General features: G+C 49.9%; 1 protein-coding gene across 1 annotated transcript; it reads left to right on the top strand.

The window, feature by feature from the left end:
• The first annotated feature begins 624 nt into the window (after window positions 1-624).
• On the top strand, window positions 625-7,743 carry CACNG5 (calcium voltage-gated channel auxiliary subunit gamma 5). The gene is made up of 5 exons (XM_007959706.1): window positions 625-820; window positions 2,248-2,334; window positions 3,023-3,163; window positions 7,018-7,163; window positions 7,486-7,743. Exons 1-5 carry the CDS (start codon window positions 625-627, stop codon window positions 7,741-7,743), a joined length of 828 nt encoding a protein of 275 aa, XP_007957897.1.
• Window positions 7,744-19,229: the final 11,486 nt, after the last annotated feature.

A 19,229-nucleotide genomic window follows, 5' to 3' on the forward strand; every position in this document is an offset into this window, starting at 1 on the left:
CCAAAAGGTCAAGGGGTTCAAATCCACCAGCCACTCCTCAAAAGAAAGATGAAGCAGTCTGCTTCCTTAAAGATCTACAGCCTTGGAAAGCCAACGGGAGTCGCTGTGCATCAAAACTGACTCGATGGCAGTGGGTTGGGCTTGGTTTATATGACCCAGGAGAGAAATGGCCCTCAGAGAGGTTAATTGTCCGGCATTGCACAGCCCAGCGTTACACAGCTATTTAGTGACAGGCTGAGTATAAAATCCAGATTCCAGGTCCCAGTTCAACGCCCTTTGCAGTGTATGGGGCTGTTCTCATTTGGACATCTTACCCTGTTATTCTCCTCTCCTTCCCTTACTCCTGTTCACCACCCTTGGAATTTTAATTCCATTCCTTCTGGCAGATTTTGAGGTTCTGCAAGCCTCCAATATAAGTGAAAGCACTCAGCGAACTGCTGTAGGAATCTTAGTTATCATCACTGATACCCCGCCCCTTCTGGGATGGCCTCACGGCCCCTCACCTGGGCCTCCTCAGAGCCCGGCCGCACCGCCCGCTCACCCTCTCTCCCTGCTTCCCAGGTCCCATTCCCTGTTGCTGGGATACGACAGCGGCCGCAGGCTGCTCCCTGACCCCCCGGGAGGATGAGTGGCTGTGGGAAGAAGGCCCTGACCCTGCTGAGCAGCGTCTTTGCCATCTGCGGCCTGGGTCTCCTGGGCATCGCCGTCAGCACCGACTACTGGCTGTACCTGGAGGAGGGCGTGATTCTGCCACAGAACCAGAGCACAGAGGTCAAGATGTCCCTCCACTCCGGCCTCTGGCGAGTCTGCTTCCTCGCTGGTAAGGGCGCGGGGCCAAGGGGTGGGGGACAGCCCTGTCCGAGAGAGAGAGAGGCAGCCACCCATCCAACCTCCTGAAAACCTGCCCTAGGAGACAGCTCCCCAGACAGTCCCCATAAGCCCTGGGCAATGCTCTCTCTGGCATCAGGCTGCTGGGCCAAACCAAGCTCAGACCCACAATGGCACCCTAGACTTAGATTCCCCCCTCTCTTAAAACATGAATGTAGCTTTGCCTCCCCCATACCCTACCTCTCAGGGCTGAATGGTGAAGGACATCACACAGGTCTAAAAATGCCCTTGCACAAATGAGCTCGTTGAATTATTCATCCCATTTGATCCTCCAACAACTTTGCAAAGGAGAACTTCTTTCCTTTTGACACATAAGGAAGTGAAGATTCAAGAAGGCTAAGTCAGTACCCTAATTCAGCATCGCTTGCGTCCACTAGTTTCCAGAGTGAAAATACTTAGCAATTTCTCTGTTGCTGGATCCATCAAGTGGCAGAGATGAAACTCACATGCAGGTTCTTCAGACTCTGCAAGATGCTGCAGGTTTGGATCCCAAGTCTACTCAGACCTCCCACCAGCTCACTGGGGCTTCTCTGAGCCCTTGTGGTTGCTGCTCTCATAGCACTGCCCTAGTGGGAACCAGCCTGCACATGAGAAGCATCTGTGCACCGTGCAAGGCTGGCCCCAGCTGGACTGGAATCACCACGATGTGGTCACTGAGCCTTTGTGATAGGGCTCTGTAACCTATATGTGCATTGGGAAAAGGGCTAACTTGGCTTTTGCAGCTTTTTGCCTTCTAGATTTATGCTAAGGCTTTGGGGGATGGACAGTGGGATTGGCCCACAGCTCAGTCCACTGAGCCAGCCAGTATGGAGCAGGAAGGAAACCTCTAGGCTTGGCTTCCCACTCACTTGTTGAGTCTGCTTTGGACCCAACACTGACCTCCCCTTCCACTGGCCCAGACTATATGGCATTGGTCTCTACCTAAATCTGAAGCAGAGTTTGAAGTCACCCAGGATCTGCCTTCCAAAGTGGTGGGCAAGGCTTTTGGGGTTCTATTTCATGACATCAGAGCCAGGCATGCAATGTCATTGGCCCAGTCTTCCCCCAAAGCAGTAGCGTGGCCACCAGAGACTTCAGTCACCACTGAAAGTTTGCAGTGCTGATGTCTTTGCATATGACTGATGGGTCCATCTTCCCAAAGATGCTTTTCCAGGAAAGATGTGAGGTGGGACATGCTCCCACCCCTGTTTGGGCCACCAGCCACCTAGGGTTTGGATCCTCCTAGGGCTTGGATCCAGCCTGTGTAGCAAATACACAGTGGGAGCAAAGATCCTCAAAGCACTTGCCATTTGAATGTGCTAACTTCAAATCCATGTTCAGGAAGGAATTGGAAGTGTTGATGCATTCTCGTCTCTGCAGGTGAGGAGCGGGGCCGCTGTTTCACCATTGAATACGTGATGCCCATGAACACTCAGCTGACATCCGAGTCCACTGTCAGTGTTCTAAGTAGGTGCCTTGGACTTTCCAACTGGGCCAGTGGCTGGATAGAAAGTAGCAGGGCAGATGGAAAAACAGGGTGACTGGCTTGTTTCTTAGGAGCTAAGGCTGTGGACACCGCTGTGCTGGCCTGAGTTCACCAAGGCCATCCCTAGGTTCTTTTTCCAGTGGTGAGGATGGGTCATGGGAGGTTCCAAGTCTTGTGACCCAGGCAAGTGAAAAGGCATACAAGTTCTTGGCCCTGGCCCCCCGAGAGTGAGTTCTGACTGCTGGAGTGAACTGCTCCATGCGTAATTAGACATTAAAGGAGACAAAAGCTAGTAACCATCCTCTGTATACTAAGAACAGCTCCTGGCCCCTGGGAGAGAAAGCAAGATGGAGTGGCCAGGGCCCTTCTAGGTCCACGGCTGCCATATTGGCAGGCAATTCAGACTCCCAAGGAGAGAAGTGCTTTATGACCTGTCTGTGTTGATATTTGAAGTTAGACCTCCCAGCCCAGCCTCAGGGAGGCAAGCTGCCAGCCTCAGGGAGATCCCAGGGCCACCCCAATGGGGATGGAGCCTGGGAAACTCCTGAAGAACTGGGGGCTTTGGAGTCCAGTTGTGTTGCCCATCACTAGGAACTCTCAGCTCGGGAAGGTGAGCAGCAAGTGAGGCCACTGGAGGCTGACAAGGCATCCTTTCATCCCCTTGATTAGAAATGATCCGCTCTGCCACACCGTTCCCTCTGGTCAGCCTCTTCTTCATGTTCATCGGCTTTATCTTGAGCAACATTGGACATGTCCGTCCCCACAGGACGATACTGGCCTTTGTCTCTGGAATCTTCTTTATCCTCTCTGGTAAGTTGTGTTGTTTTCTTTTAATGCACACTGAACTTTCGATATTTGACTCCTAAACTCTGCTTTGGGAAGCCCTAGTCACAGCCATGGATTAGCCCCTGGCACTGGAAATAGGACAAACTGAGTCGGTGGCTGAGGCAGAACTGAGTCAGAACTAGAGGAGACGTCCAATGCCCCTAGCCCATCCACTTACCTTATAGAAGAGTGATGGCATGGTGGCTGCAGGCTAGCAGTGACTTGACAAGCTCACCCAGATGGTGAGGCACAGCTGGGATTGGAACCCAGGGCACTTTCCTCCATCCACCACTATAGCCACCTACTTTTAGTTCTCACCAATAATGAGTATTTTTGAAGGGGCTATGTCATACTGCTTTTGCATGAAAAAATAAATGCAATCTGCCTGTGGAATAATGGCCCCTTTGCCTCTCAGCCCTCTATAACCCTCAGGGAGGCTAAGTAAGTTTCCTAACAGAAATCTACTTCTATCCACTAGTTTCCAGAATGGCAAATACTTAGCAGGTTCTCTGTGCCCGTATCCAAGTTGTGACCCAACTGAAATGCAGGTCCTTCCAGCTCTGCAAGATGGTAGACGTTTTGATCCCAGATCAAAAGACTCCTACTGTCCCTTTCACTTTCCAGTCCCACTCCATACCCTGGGCCCTCTTAGGCCTATTCCAACATAGACCTGTGTTCCTGAACTGACATCAGGTTGTCCTTCATCAGTCATTCATTCATGATAGGTAGCAGACCTTAAGTTCAGTGCAGGGGTCACTACCTACAAAGTGTCAGTGTAGCAGGAGATACAAGCAAGGAGACAAGGAACATGGCATGAAAAGTGTTATAACTGCAGTGAGCACCAAGGGAGCCAAGAGCAATGATTGAAACTCAGACCAGGGCTTGGTTAAGGAAGCCTTCCAGGAGAAGGTGAGGGGGAGGATGAATAGGAATTAAACCAAGTGGTGAGGCTGAGGGTAGGGGTAGAGAAAAGGTGTTAAGGAAAGAAAGAACTGAACATAATCATTATTCATTGTGGCTGGAGTGTAAGGAAAATATGTGAGAGGGGATACTAGGGAGGACATCCAAGGCCATCTTTTGAATTTGGGATCTTTGTAAGAAGCCTTGGAAGGATTTTGAGCACTGGGTGGGTGGTACAGCATGATCTAAGGATCACCCAAGAAGGAGCATGTTTGTGACAGAGATTGTGAGCTCAAGGTGAGAAGTATTGAGTTTGAGGTGCTCTTATGACAGCTACAGGTCAGTATCCGAAGCTCATGGGACCAAAGAGAGATTTGGAAGCCATCAGTCTGTGGGTGAGAGAGAGAACCGTGGAAGTTGATGAGGTACTTCTGTGAAGCTTGTGGAGTTAGAAGGAAAGAGAATTCAGTAAGCAAAGGCAGGTTCCTTCTCCCTTTCAAGGTGACTGTGCATTTTCATGGAGATCTTGTCTTATGGAAATAATGACTCAGGCCAAAGGAGTGACTCTCAGGGCATGTATAGTTGCCTTGGCCTGGTTGATTAGGGAGGGGCGGGGAGGAGATGCTTGGATCAAAGATTAGTGGGTGGATGGCTTGAATAATGGATGGATGGATGGATGGATGGATGGATGGATGGATGGGTGGATGGGTGGATGGATGGATACATAAAAAGATGAGAGGTAAAACTGCTGTTGAAGTTAGACCTCCCAGCCCAGCCATTCTGATTGCCACCTGGGGCCCAAGCCACTTTAAGTTCCTTTTTTCAATGTTTTCTCGTTAACATGGCTTGAGAGCCAGGTGGAAATCAGGCTTCCTAATAGCCAAGAGCTGTTCTTCCTTCCTCCTCTTTTCCTTTCCTTCTGTCCTTTCCTCCTTCTCCTCCTCCCTCCCTTACACACATACGGACATACGAACATGCATCTGTCTGTTTTTCAATCCACCCACCTACCTCCCCATCTTCCATCTATTAATCCATCCATTCAGCCTTCCATCGATCCAACAAATATTTATTGAGCTCCTGCAGTGCCTTCAGTCCACCTCCTCTCTGCATAGTAATATTTCCACTGAGACTAAGAGGCACAGACCCAGGGTTAAGGTCAATCTTTATTTTTCCTTCTGTGAACCTCACAGAAGCCACGGCTTTACCATAGCTTCAAGGTATCTATCACTTTTCAGCCATGGGCTTTAAGACCAGAGAGCTAGGCTCAAGATGGACCAGGTGAAGTTGTTTTAGTGATAACAGAGAGAGTTCATCTGAGTCAGCAATGATTCAAACATAAGTGCCGAAGAAGGCTTGAATTACATCTATTTTCCCTTGACATTCATTCTTCAAGATGCCCCAGTTTCATAATATAATATGAATGGTATTAAACCTGAACAGTGCAAAACTGAGTAATTAACTATGTCGGGATTCAATTACAGTTATTAATTGATGGAACCTGATGCCTGAGGCGGTCATTTACACAATGTCAGGTGGAGTCTGGACCCCAGGGACCTCCTGCTTTAGGGCTTGTCAGGGAGTCTGGACAGACTCTCTCCTGCCTGAAAATCTCAGGGGCATCCCCTTAGAAGCAGGGATGCTTTACTCCGCCTCACGTACCTTGGGCTTGCTAACCAGAGGGACCAGTCCTTGGAGAGGGACTTCATGTTAGGTAGAGTAGAAGGTCAGCAAAATAGAGGAAGACCCTCAACAAGTTGGATGGACACGGGCTGCAGCAGTGGGCTCCAAAAGCAATGACTGCGAAGACGGCACAGGACCAGGCGGTGTCTCGTTCTGCTGTATGTAGGGCCACCATGCGTTGGAGCCCACTGATGCACCTAACAACAACAGCCTGGGGTGAGTTGCCATAGTGATGCCACCACCCATTGCCAGAGGGGAAGTCAGTGGCCCTGGCTACTCAGCCAGGGGATCTCTCTTTTCATTTATTTATTTGTTTGTTTTTATTGTGCTTTGGGTACAGATTTACAGAGCAGAATTTGTTTTACATGCACCAGTTTGTGTACATTGGGTTTCACTCCCCAATACCATGCCCTACCCTGACCCACTCTCCTCCCCTCCCTTCCTTGTGAGCCGCCCCCATCTCTGTGCCCTTCTTAGTTATGCACTCCTGTCTGGCCTGCCTTTCCTCCATGTGAATGTTGTTCCTCTGGTGCCCCAATCTCTCTTATTTGTCAATAACAGCCACTTGTTAGCTCAGTGGTCCTCACCTCCAGTTCATACACTACCTAGAGAGCTTTCAGGACAATACCATGCCCAGGCCAGCCCAGGCCAATGAACAGGCATCTCTAGGGGTGGGGCTCAGGCATGGTCTGTTTTAGAAGCTCCCCAGGTGATTCTAGTGGGCAGCTGGGGCCAGAACCACTGGGCTCAGCCCGTGGCTCAGGACGGTGGTTATACATGGAGGTGTCTTACCTGTCACTCTCTGTGAACTAAACTAGTTGCCCTTGAGTTGACCCCAACTCATGGCAAATCCCCAGCTCCTGGTGATGCCGACTAGTGGCAACTCAACGTGGGTCAGAGCAGCACCGTGCTCCGTAGGGATTGTCAATGGCTGATTGTCTGGAAGCAGATCACCAGACCTTTCTTCTGAGGCACCTCTGGGTGGAATCAAACCACCAACCTTTCAGCAAACAGCCCAGCATTTGTGAACCATTTGCACCACCAAGGCCTCCTTCTGCTGCCTTCAAGGTGCGGTTGGAGACATGTTGTCAGCTCTAGCCACGGTCTTCACAAGGAGGAGACCCCCTCCCCTTCTTTGAACTCCCAAATCACAACACCACCTAGATGTGCTCTTGAGCCAGAAGGGGAGGTGGGGACCACGTTAGCAGACCCCCCAGGCCTCTGTTGGCTGAGCTCCCCTTCCCCCTGCCCATACCCAGGCCTCTCTCTCGTGGTGGGCCTGGTGCTCTACATCTCCAGCATCAACGACGAGATGCTTAACAGGACCAAGGACTCAGAGACCTACTTCAACTACAAATATGGGTGGTCGTTTGCTTTCGCTGCCATCTCCTTCCTTTTAACCGAGGTAAACCCATTCCAGTTGTCCTGGGACAGGCTGGGTAGGTGGCTGGGTGTAGCACGGTCTGAATGGGGAGGACAAAGACATTGAACACAAGTCCTACACTCACTCCATCTGCTTCCTTCCTTCCTTCATCCCCGGAAGGTCGCTCTTTCACCTTCCTCTGTCTCCTCCACCCAGGTGTCCCCAAGGCTCCCTGCTCCCATCCACTGCCCATCCCACTGCAGCCCCTGCCAGGGCTGTATCCTGTGCAGTGCTGGCCACCTGGGGGAGCGAGGCCAGGCTCCGAGCAGTGAGTGAGCTCACCTCTGCTTTCTCCTCCCTGCAGAGTGCTGGGGTGATGTCCGTGTACCTGTTCATGAAGCGGTACACTGCAGAGGACATGTACAGGCCTCACCCCAGTTTCTACCGCCCACGTCTAAGCAATTGCTCCGATTACTCGGGCCAGTTCCTACACCCGGATGCCTGGGTCCGGGGCCGCAGCCCCTCTGACATCTCCAGCGACGCCTCCCTGCAGATGAACAGCAACTACCCAGCCTTGCTCAAGTGCCCCGACTACGACCAGATGTTGTCTTCCCCCTGCTGAGCTAGGCTGCCTCTCTTCCTGGACTGTGGATAGCCGGACAGCCCCTCTAGTGCTCCCCTGCCTGGCCCATGAGTCCAGGCCTGCGGTTGACAGGCCCAGGCCACCCCATGCTTAGCCCTTGTTGCTTGACCCCATCTCCCTGCTTCCCCCAAAGTAGCTGTAATCACCACCAGAGAGTGGGGGGTCGGAAATCTGGGGCCAGCAGGCAAGCTGGCTCAGAGCACGGGTGTAGCTCAACCTCTTGGGTGTCAATTAGAGCCTTGGCCCCAGGAGCCAGTGGCTCTCCCATGGCTGGGGTAGTGGGTGCTCTGATTGTGTATTCCTTCCTGCACACCCAACTTCACGGCCTTGAGCCAAGCCCAATGCTGAGATGCCAAGTCCCTTACACAGGCCCAGTTGGACCTGTGAGCTCACCAACTGGCATGGCCCCCTCTTTCGTGACCTGGGCCTTTGGGCCAAAAGGTGACTTTGACATGGAGGCCTGGCTGGTTGTGAACCATCCAGTGGAAAGTGTTCCTTGTGACACCCTTTGTCCTTTTCCATCACCACATCCTTCCATACAACACACATATCTGGGCCCTCTACCTCCCACCCACAGGCTGGTCCCTCTATCAGCTTCAGCCAACTCTGACCCTGTCTTCCGCTCCCCCTCCCACCAGAACTCATCTGTCCTGGGCCCTGTCCCTAAGGGGCTAGAGGGTAGGTCTGAGGCCACTCTGAAGTCACAATGAGGTGTTAATGGCTGATCATGTCTTAATATGTATGACCCCTTTCCTAACATATTTAACGGGGTGTCTATAATGCCTTAACCCAAAGAGGTGACCTGACATGAGAATTTCAGAATCTGGCTGGTCTGAGTTAATACTACCAGGCACTGTTTTAAGCCCTGGGGATACTGCCCCTCCCTCATGGAGTTTACCAGGGCAGTGTTTCTAGTTTAAGGCCCTAAAATCTAATCCTGCAGACAGATGTCTCTACCAACTTTTAGAAGAGACTGCCTGAGATTTGGAGCTGGAGATGGAATACCTGGTGCATTTTGAGCCTAAACAAGCCAGACCCGGAATGACCAGCATCTCTCCCGAGGATGCTGTGAACACTGAGGAGATGCCAATCCAATCCTGATAAGCTTTCTGAGTGTGGGACCACACCTGTTGCTGTCAAGTCCATTCCAACTCATGGCGACCCCATGCGTGACCCAGCAGAACTGTGTTCCATTGGGGTTTCTTGGTTGTAATCTTTATGGAAGCAGATCACCAGCCCTTTCTTCCGTGGTGCCGCTGGGTGAGTTCAAACTGCCGACATTTAGGTTAGCGCCCAAAAAACAAACCCATTGCTGGCGAGGCAGTTCCAACTCCTAGCGACCGTGTAGGACAGAGTAGAACTGCCTCCCGGGATCTCCACAGTCTGAAGCAAACTGCCATATCTTTCCCTCGTGCAGAGACTGGTGTGTTCTGGTGCTTAACCACCACACCACCAGAGTTCCGTCAGGTTAGTAGTCTAGTGCCAACCATTTGCACCATCCAGGGGCCTGAGTGTGGGACACAGGGAGGCAGACCAGATGCCTTCAGGGGTCTGGGCAGTGATGCTTGTTTTCCTGGGAGGAAACCTGAGCTAAGGAGGGAGGAAGAACCTTCCATGAAATCTGGGGGGGAATGGAAGTCCAGTTCTCCAGGTTGTACCTTTCTGTTTTGAGATTGTGAGCAGCAAAGCCACTCCACACACTGTTGGCTGTGTGCTTGTGCTGCGGCAGCCTCTCCCCCACTCTCCTGAAGAGCCCGTTAGGCTCTTGGTGCACAAAGCCACAGTAGGCAACAAGCGTACCCAAGAAATGACTCCGGGAACAGCACCTGTGGAGGGGGGATGTTCCCCTTGACTCACAGCCTGGTTGAGGAAGAAGAGAGAAGAGAAGGCAGTCCCAGGCACAGGTTAGCACTGCCTTGCGGTGCATCCTTGCACTAGCCCTCTCTCCTCAGGGGCTTGGCCTAAATTATTTCATACCCATCTTCCATACGCCCACACCCAACGCTAAAGGTTCAGTCTCACGTGGGAAGTTCCAGGTTGCTCTCATTCAACCCTTGCCTATCAACAGACACCACTGTCCACTGCCATCAAGCCAACCCCGACTCCCAGCGACCCCTGCACAGCCACACGAAGTACTGCCTGGTCCTGCGCCTTCCCCACGATCAGGTACGGCTTGGACTGCTGTGATCTGTGGGATTTCCTTGGCTGGTTTTCAGAAACAGATTGCCAGGCCTTCCTTCCTAGTCCAACTTAGTCTGGAAGATCCAGTGAAACCTGCCTGGTATCATAGCAACACGCAAGCCTCTACTGACAACGGATGGTGGCCGCGCATAAGGTGCATTGGCCGGCAATCGAACCAGGGTCTCCTGCACAGAAGGTGAGAATTCTCCCACTGAGCTACCACTGCCTCCTGTAAATGGATAGCAAGTGTCAACCCCTAGCTCCCTCATCGCTGCTGCCCTAGGCATGACTCTTGTACTCTTTGGTTACTGCTTGCAGAAGAATGTTGAAACCACGTTCCCCCTGGAGCAAAGGCCTCAAGTGCCAAGCCCATGAGTGCACTTGGAGACCATTTCATAGCATTTCCAAACTGGAGTATTGGTTCAGAGCCGCTTTACTCCCATTTGTGTCGATGTAATTCGCTGACGTGCACCCTTCTGTCTCTAAAGCACTCTTTCACTGTCCCCAGGTCAGGCTTGTTTTTGTGCACCTGGGAAATAGAGACCACTGTTCATACGAGCTGATTGTTGACTGTGCCATCATCAGGACGGGACTTTGCCCGCCTGGATTCAGAGCTGCTAAACGTAGCGGCCCTTAACTGGGAAAGAGCAATTTGCACTTATCTTCGGAACAGGTTCCGGTTACCTGCCTTCCCTGCAGCTGAATGGGAGAATGCATCAGTAATTGTGTGACCATTCAGTCTATGAATTACTCTCAGACCTCTTTGCAGGGTCTCACTGATTGAAAGATTTTCATAAATCATTGACGTGTATAAACTCAGTTCAGAAACTGTAAATTACAATCCCTTTCCCAAGACACTGACTTCTTTTGTTTCCTTAAGAACTTAAAAAAATACGAAACTGATGGGATTTTATATTTTGCTCTCAAAAATGAGAGGAGAAAGACTGGAAAATAGTGAAGACCACTCGGGGCTACAAGCTGGGAGGTGAGGACAGTTCTGACTGGTTTCCTCTCACCTGGAACCTACCACCCTCCTTGTACCCCAGGGTGAGCCAGTGACGATGCCCTGCCTCACGCCTAACAGCACTACACGGCCTTCAAAGAACTGGCTTGTTATCTGAGCTGGGCACAGAGTTGAGGGGTAGAGGAGCGGGGGCAAATCCGATTAGCAGCAATGCTCCCAGAAGAACACGTGCGGAGGAGCCCCCTCCTTACTGTCTGAGCAAACTCTCCCTTCTTCCTAAATAAATATATCTAGAGGGTGGACAGAGGTGCTCTGGTGCTCTTTGGCTGCTACCTAAAAGGTCAGTGGTTCGAACCCATCAGCCGCTCCATGAAAGAAAGATGAAGTAGTCTGCTTCCGTAAAGATTTACAACCTTGGAAACCCTGTGGGGCAGTTCTACTCTGTCCTCTAGGCTTGCTATGAATCAGAATTGACTCAGTGGTAGTGGATTTGGTTTTCTGGTAGAGGGTGGACAAGGCTAGGGGAAACAAAACCTTAAAAAAACTATTGGCATCAAGTTGATTCCAACTCATGGTGACCTCATGGGTATGGAGTAAGACTGCACACCATGGAATTTCAAAGCTAAGACCTTGCAGAAGCAGATTGTCACAGTAGTGTCACTAGGATTGGTGTCACACAATGTGGTAACTCATGGTGCCACCCCCCCTTGGACCTCTTCCCAGATCAGATCATACAGAATCCTTAATAATGTTAACTATCAATTTTAATCATAGAATAATATGTGGTACATATAATTGTACATTGCTTTAATGTAATATTTCTTAGATCATATGAATACGAACAACACAATTGTTTTGTAAGACATTTCAACGTTGAATTACGTTATTTGTTACATTATTAGTAACTGAACAGAAGCCTTTTTTTATTTTCTCCTTTTCCTTTAATTGCTACATTCTCAAACTCATAAACACTAATTAACACAATATTGTAGCTGAAACACTAGAAAATTTGACAATATCAAAGACTATAAAAACACCATCAGTAATGAAAACAGCATTTGCTCACAGTACACGTAGACAAATTTGAAGCATCGTTGTAACTGGGTACTAATGACAACTCTGAAGGTTCAAAAAGTAAATTAGCATAGTGTTTTAGCCTTGTGGGTATATTGATACGTGTAAGCTGGGCTTACCAAAAAATGTTCTTGTTGTTTTGACTAACTCTAGGGATATTTTTATTAATAAACAAATAAATAAATGTCTACTGAAACACTGCCCCACAGTTTTATAGACAGTCATTTTGGTGTCCCCCCTCTGACCGTGTCAGCCAGTGCAGTCCGACACCCTGGGGATGCCATTGGATTGCCAGTCCTTTCTTCCAAGGTGCTCTGTGTGGACTTGAACCTCTTAACTTTTGAGTTAGCAGCCAAGTGTGTTAATCATTTGTACCACCCAAGCAAAAAACAAAACAAAAAAAACACCTATTGCCATGAAGTCGACTCTGACTCCTGGTGACACCGTGGGTACAGAGTAGAACTGCTCCATCAGGTTTGCAAGTGATGGCCTTTTTGGAAGCAGATTACCTGGCCTGTCTTCCAAGGTACCTCTGGGTGGGTTTGAACCATCAGCCTTTCGGTTAGTAGTTGAAAGCTTAACTCCTTGCAGCACCCAGGGACGCCTTAAGATCTGAGCAGACACAGCTGCACCTCCAGCGGTAGGGAGGGAAATGGCCTTCATGAGCCTCATTCACAGGCTGCCCACTCAGCGGAGCTTGTCTGTCCTCCGAGTACACAGAGCCCGGGTGCAGTTCCCAGGAGCCTTGCCTTTTCTCCCACATTCGGTGAGCACACTCTCATACGCTAATGCACCACTTGGGAAATTGATTAGCCTTTGGAACACAAACACTCCACGTGGTGAGTGGATGGAGAAGTGGGTTCTCACAACACACTGTGCACTGCTCAGGCAGCTATGGGCTCAGCAGCAGCTACAGTCCCATGTCACGTGTGAGAGGCCAAGCTCGGTGGTCACAACCTACAAGGCCAACATCCTCCGTGGGAGAAGGTGGTGCTGGGCCCCAGCCAGGCTGGAATCAGCGCCGCCCTGGGGCTGTGCCGGAGAGAGACTACTACTGTTGCTGTCTGTGTTCCCGGTGAGTTGCCCCCTCCAGAACCTACATCTCCCTGGATGGGCGCTGGGGTCTCAGGTCCCTCCTTCCAGTGGAGCTAAAGGCATGGAATTCCCACATATCCAGGTAGAACCTGAGCCTGGATCCTAGACCTCTCCCTGTGACCTTGGACAATCACACCCTCCCAGCCTGCCAGAGCTCCCTGTGTGTGAATGAGAGCCGGAAGGCACTGCCCTTAGGTATTTGTGTATACTGGCCCATGGCTGTGCTGGTTCCCAGGAGGCTCCACTGTTCAGAAGCCTGAGTTCTCACCACTCCCTCACCACTCCCAGCAGCCCCTGCAACCTTTATTCATTCATACAAGGAGGAGGATGGATGAATTCATCTCCAGGCTCCTCCCCAATGCTAAAGTCTATAGGTTTTATGGGAGCTCTGGTAGAGTAGTGCCTAAGGCACTTGACTGCTAACCAGAAGGCTTATGGTTCAAATCCACCAGCGACTCCTCGAAGGAAGGTTGGGCAATCTACTTCTGTAGTGATACTGCCTCAGAAACCCAAGGAGGGGTCGCTATGAGTCGGGTCCGACTTGACGGCACATAACAACAACAACAACATAGGTTTTACAGGCTTTAAACCCAATCAAGCTCAAGTAGTTGACCCACAGCACCTCCCCAGCACCTACCACCTGCCAGGTGCACCCAGATGATATCCCAGAGATTTTGGGATTTAGATAAGAGATCTGTGGGTCCTAAGGAAGGACAAGATTGTACACAATAGTGCAAATGGCAGGGGAGAGGAAAAGGAGGGAGAGGGGAGTGAGGGCTGAAGGCAGAACCCCACATCCCCATTCTTGTCTCCCAACCACAGGGGCGGGGAGGAAGGAAGGGGAGTCTCCAATCAGCCTCCACTGCTCTGGACAGGCTTATGGGGAATGAGGCTCTTGTTTAACCATCCAAAGAAACATCAGCTTCAAGACCAAAAGGCACCACTTTGATGCTAAGCAAAGGGGCTGGCCTTCTTGGCAGAAAGATGCCTCTAGGGTTTAAATGTCCCCAAGATGTTTCTGTCTACTGTTAAGAGATGAAAGTTTCCAGGTGGGAGTTGAGTTAGGAGAGGGAGTTGACCATTCTTCTGGAAAAGCTCACTTGAGAACTGATGTGAAGATTGAGGCTGATCTCAGCTTCAAGGCTGGGGTCAGCATTGGAGCTTCTGAGAAGGCCAAGGCACTACCTGGTTACCTTGGTGGGCTGAGGGTTCAGGGGTAAAATCTCCAGCTTCCATTACCAAGTCCCAACCCAACCTTCCTGAGGCTTGAGGAAGAATGCCAACACTGGGCTTCCTGGCTTCACCACCCCAGCCACTCAGTGTGGGCACATCCGTTTCTCCATCCACAGGATGGGGCTCCTCCCCTGGCTCCCTTCTCTGGGTAGGAATGAGCCTGGGTGAAAACTTGGATGGACACTCTTGTGGAGCTCAATGGGGAAGATGTGCTGACTTGAGGCTGAGTGCTGGCTCAGAGTCACCATCACTTATGACCCAGGCTCGGTGGACATGTCATGCCTCCTTGGTCCTGCTCTCAGGACCCCTCATCCTGCTCAAGGCTTATAAGGTGTGGGAAAGGCTATGTGCATTCTGAAGGCTCTAGGGCAAGATCCTTCCTTGCCTCTTCCAGCTTCTGGTGGCCCCAAGGCATTCCTTGCCTGTAGCAACATACCGTCAATCTCTGCTGGCTCTTTATATGGCTGTCATCCCTCTCTCTGTGTCTCTTTGTTTCTTCTCCTCCTCTTAGAAAGACACCAGTCATATTGCATCAAGGGCCCACACTACCACTCCAGTATGACCTCATGTTAACTAATTACATCTGCAACAGCCAGACTTCCAAATAATAGGAATTCTGAGGTTCTGGGAAGGACATGAATTTGGGGGGGACACTATCCAATATGCAGTACATGAAGCCTTGGTGGAGAACAACTGGCTTAGGCCTATAAGGATTTACCCCTGGAGCTGGGGATAAGGCCAGTTATCTTGTTGAAGAGTAGTGGCTTCCCAAACAAACCAGAAGAGGATGCTGAGCAGACATCTGAGAAAGTTGAAGTTCTGGGTGTGCTCCTTGCCCCCTGCCAGCCCATGTAGGCTTTGCCTCCTTTGACAAGGCTGTGGCTTGGGCACGATGTCAAGTCCATGGGCTCATGTCCACCCTTTGTGCTCCTGACCCCTTTCCCTGGTGAGCTGGTATTCATTGGAATGCAGTAAGAGTCTGCCCTTGGGGAAGAGGACAGTAGTGCTCAGCATTCTTGAGCCAACATGCTCTCTGTCGTACTGGATGCTGGCCCTGACTGGGCCCACAGATGCTCAGCCAATAACATTCAGTCTCAGGGCTCCTACTGAAGACTTTAAACCACTCTTCATCACTGGTCTTTGAATAATTCATTTTGCACTCCATGACCGTAGAAAGTAGACTTGAGGGCTTTGGAGTTTGCTGGTTGGGCAATAAAGAGACCATATATCACAGTATTCTCAGTAGATTGCACTTGGGTCATTTTTCAATTTTAAAGCCACTCATACACATCCACCTCCCACCCCATTTCAGATAGAGTAGAATACATGTAAAACCCTGTGCAAATTGTAAAGCCATTCTGAGATTGTTTTTACTAACAAAATGATGAAGAGAGTAAATTAAACCCCACAACAGACTCCAGACGAGTACCATACACTAAAGCCAAACTAATTCTCAGTGCCCTAAATGACCAAGGTTGGATCGTATCCCAATAGGTCAGTTGCAGGTTTGTGGAAGATGGATTCATCATCTTGAATCAAGACTGTTTATTGTCAATGTCAGTTTAGACACTATGGCTTCAACTCCAGGAGAAGGTCATCACCAGACATCATCATCAACAAACATGTAAAGCTCTCATCTGAGGGCTTGACACATAGTAGGCGCTTTGTAAGCATTATCTTATTTAACCCTCTCGATGAAACCAAAACCAAACCCATTGCCATCAAGTTGGTTCCAATTCATAGCAACCCTATAGGACAGAGTAGAACTGCTCCATAGATTTTTCCAAGGACTGCAAATCTTTATAGAAGCAGCCTGCCACATCTTTCTCCCATGGTACAGCTAGTAGCTTAGAACTGCCAAACTCTCTAACCATTGTGCCACTGGGGTTCTCTAATCCTCTCAATACTGTACATAAAAGCATACTGAGACCTAAGGAGGCTTGGGGACCATAATCCCACAACTAGTACTATTTGCAGTGCTCTACAAGTCCTATTTCAATGCTTAGTACACACCCAGGAGGTCGGAATCTGTAGTTCTTGATGCCCATCATGGCATACCCACTCACCTCTGTAACCATGAGGTGAGTCCATGACCCTGTCCAAAGATAGATGAGGAAAGAAAACACCTCAGTAGGAGGGAAAGAGCAGTGATGTGTTGTGCGTGTCCCTGAAAGCCCTCTACTTGTTAATCCTGACTCTTCATCTCCTATCTCTGCTCATGGTGCCGACCTGCACTGGGCATGCTCATAGTGCTGACCAGCGTTGAGGACACTCACGGCACTGACCCCTGCTGAGGATGGCTACAGAACAAGTCCAGATTGTCTTGACCAAGGTCCAGTCAAGAAGTGGTGGGACTTCACCACCCCCTCCTGCTTGCTAGTTCCTGCAGGAGACTCGTTCCCCATGTTTTGACTGACCACTGAGCGTGTGAATAGGAGTGATCTGGAATGTCCCAACAACCTGACCCAGGCACATGGCTGCAGCGGTCAGCATCAGATCCTGGCGAAACCTCCACATCAGACTCTGGCCTCTGGATTTCCATTTCAGGGCTCCATGAAGCAAATGCTCGAAGCTGGAGTGCTTTGAGAGGGGAGACTCCGACAGTCTGAACCCATCAGCTGCAGAGGAGGGCTGGGGGGTAGGTATTTTCATTTGTTCAACAAAACGTTTCCTGCAGCATCCAATGTGTGAGTTCCTGTGCCGGTTGCCACATGGGGTGCAAAGAGAAAAAAAAAAGTGAGAATGAATTTGACTCCTCCACACTTAAATGTGAGAAGTGTCACCTTGTTTTTCTAAATTAAACCTGACTTTGAGCCCTACTCAGCAGGGTGGTAGGAAACTTGGGGCCCCTGAGAGCTGTGCAGGAATCCCACTGGGAGGGAGTGGTGGTGGGTACTGGGCGGTACACTCCGTCACAGTGCAGGTGTGGGGTCCTGGCAGAAGCATAGCACCTCAGTGACTGATGTCCAGTGTCCTCAGGAACACCATTGGCCAGACCCCTCAAGCCCTGCAGGGGAACTCTGGTCTCCACCACTCTAGGAATCCACTGTTATAAACTGAATTGTGTTTCCCAAAAAGACATGTTGAAGTCTCCATTGCCTGCATCTGGGTGTGATCTTGTTTGGAAATAGAGACTTTGAAGATGTTGTCCATTCAACATGAGGTCATAACAGAGTAAGGTGGGTCCTAATGTCAGATGAGGGTTATCCTTATGGAAGGGCAGAAAAGAGACAGACAGACGGCCAGGTAGAATGCACCTATAAGCCAAGGGACACCTAGGAATACCAGAAGCTGAGAGAGACATGAAAGGGCCTTCCCCTTGGGTGAGCCATGGTCTTGCTGATGCTGAGTTCGGACTCCTAGCCTCCGGAACTGTGAGGCAAACCTCTGTTGTAAGCCACGCCTCCTGGAACTTCACTGAGCCGACTCTCAGAGGAGGAGAACCAGAGACCAGGAATGTCTGACACTGAAACCTGAGGTTCTATTCACTGCTGTGAGGTCCCCCACGAAGGTAATGCATGTCATTTCCTAGAAGGTTCTGGAAGCATAGACAATGAGAGAAAGAAAAGACATCATCCATAGCCTCACCATCCAACTTTTTCACAAAGCCCTGTTTATTATGGCAAACTTCAAACATGCAACAGTCAAGAGAACAGTAGTGACCACCCTCAAACTCATCCGCCAGACTCCATAAGGAACCACACATGCCCAATTCTGGGCCATTTAGAAGCAACTCCCAAACATCATCTTGTTTCTTCTGAAAATATTTCACTAGGAAGTTCCCCAAAAATAAGGATTTTTTTTTTTTTTTTTAATCACAATGCCACTAATGCACATAAAATATGAAGGTTAATTCCTTAACATCATTAATATCTAGTGCAATGCTTAGACTCTGCCAATTACTTTCTCAAATACATACACATGTTTGTGTTACAATTTGCCAAGATCTAGATAAGATCCTTACATAGCAATTGGTTTTTAAGTCTCATATATTTCTTTTTTATCGATAGTGTTCCTCTCCTCACCCCTCATCAGCTGGCCCACAGTTGGGCTTTTTCTGACTGTATCCTATGGTGATGTTGGTGCATATTTTCTTCTGTCCCTTCTGTATGCTGTACATTGGTAGATGGAGCTCCTAGAGGCTTCATGCAGTGCAGGTTGATTCTTTGTCAATAACAGCCCCAGGTGCGCCATGGGCTTCCTTCAGGAGCACCTGCATCTGGATTGTTTCTGTTAAGAGGTCGGTGGTCACCAACAGTCATGGCCCGGGTCCATTAGCAGTTACAAAATGGTGACAAGCTGATGATATTGTTCCTTCTTCCTTTATAAGCTGGAATACTGCTGTCCAGAGAAGCTTCCTCTCATTGGCTCTCTAACTACTACTGTGCTTTGGTCCTCATTCCTTCCTGTAGCTGCCTCTGCTCCGTTGTGTGTGCACATACCACCATTTAGTCCCCCAGCCTGAAACTAATGGGCATTTGGGTCGTTTCCAGCAAAAATATCCATTAGTAACATTTTCCAGCCTTCCCCAAGAAGCTACTCTCAGATCTTCATTTTAGACCCAAATCTCAGAGTCATGAATATTCACGTTATTATTCTTCCTGGCCTCTGAGCTTCCCCTCTGCTCCAAAGGCATTAGACAACCACATCACACGTTCTCCTTGAAGAAGGCTTAAGAAGGGCCACTGCCGGACCAGCTTTTGCAGAGGCACAGAGCAGGCTGGAAGAACATCCGCGGTGAGGCTGGGCAGGTGTCAAGTTTGCCTCGTCACAGAATGACACTGTCAGGGGCTCATGCCCCCACGAGTCCTGCCCCCACATGTAGAGGGGCCTTTCCTGGAGGCCCCCTCCAGCTGTGAGTCACCGCTCCCCAGCCCCAAACCCCACGGGAAAAATGCAAATGGATCCTAGTGAATAG

Source organism: Orycteropus afer, unplaced genomic scaffold (assembly GCF_000298275.1).
Source record: "Orycteropus afer afer isolate SDZICR_OR568_19922 unplaced genomic scaffold, OryAfe1.0 scaffold00018, whole genome shotgun sequence".
In the NCBI taxonomy this organism is placed as follows: domain Eukaryota; kingdom Metazoa; phylum Chordata; class Mammalia; order Tubulidentata; family Orycteropodidae; genus Orycteropus; species Orycteropus afer.

Bases quoted from the DNA above. Each gene is read 5' to 3' on its own strand.
- CACNG5 (XM_007959706.1), top strand. From the start codon at position 625: ATGAGTGGCTGTGGGAAGAAGGCCCTGACCCTGCTGAGCAGCGTCTTT. The intron at 2,335-3,022 runs GTAGGTGCCTTG...CCCCTTGATTAG, and splicing joins GTCCACTGTCAGTGTTCTAA to AAATGATCCGCTCTGCCACA. The intron at 3,164-7,017 runs GTAAGTTGTGTT...GCCCATACCCAG, and splicing joins AATCTTCTTTATCCTCTCTG to GCCTCTCTCTCGTGGTGGGC.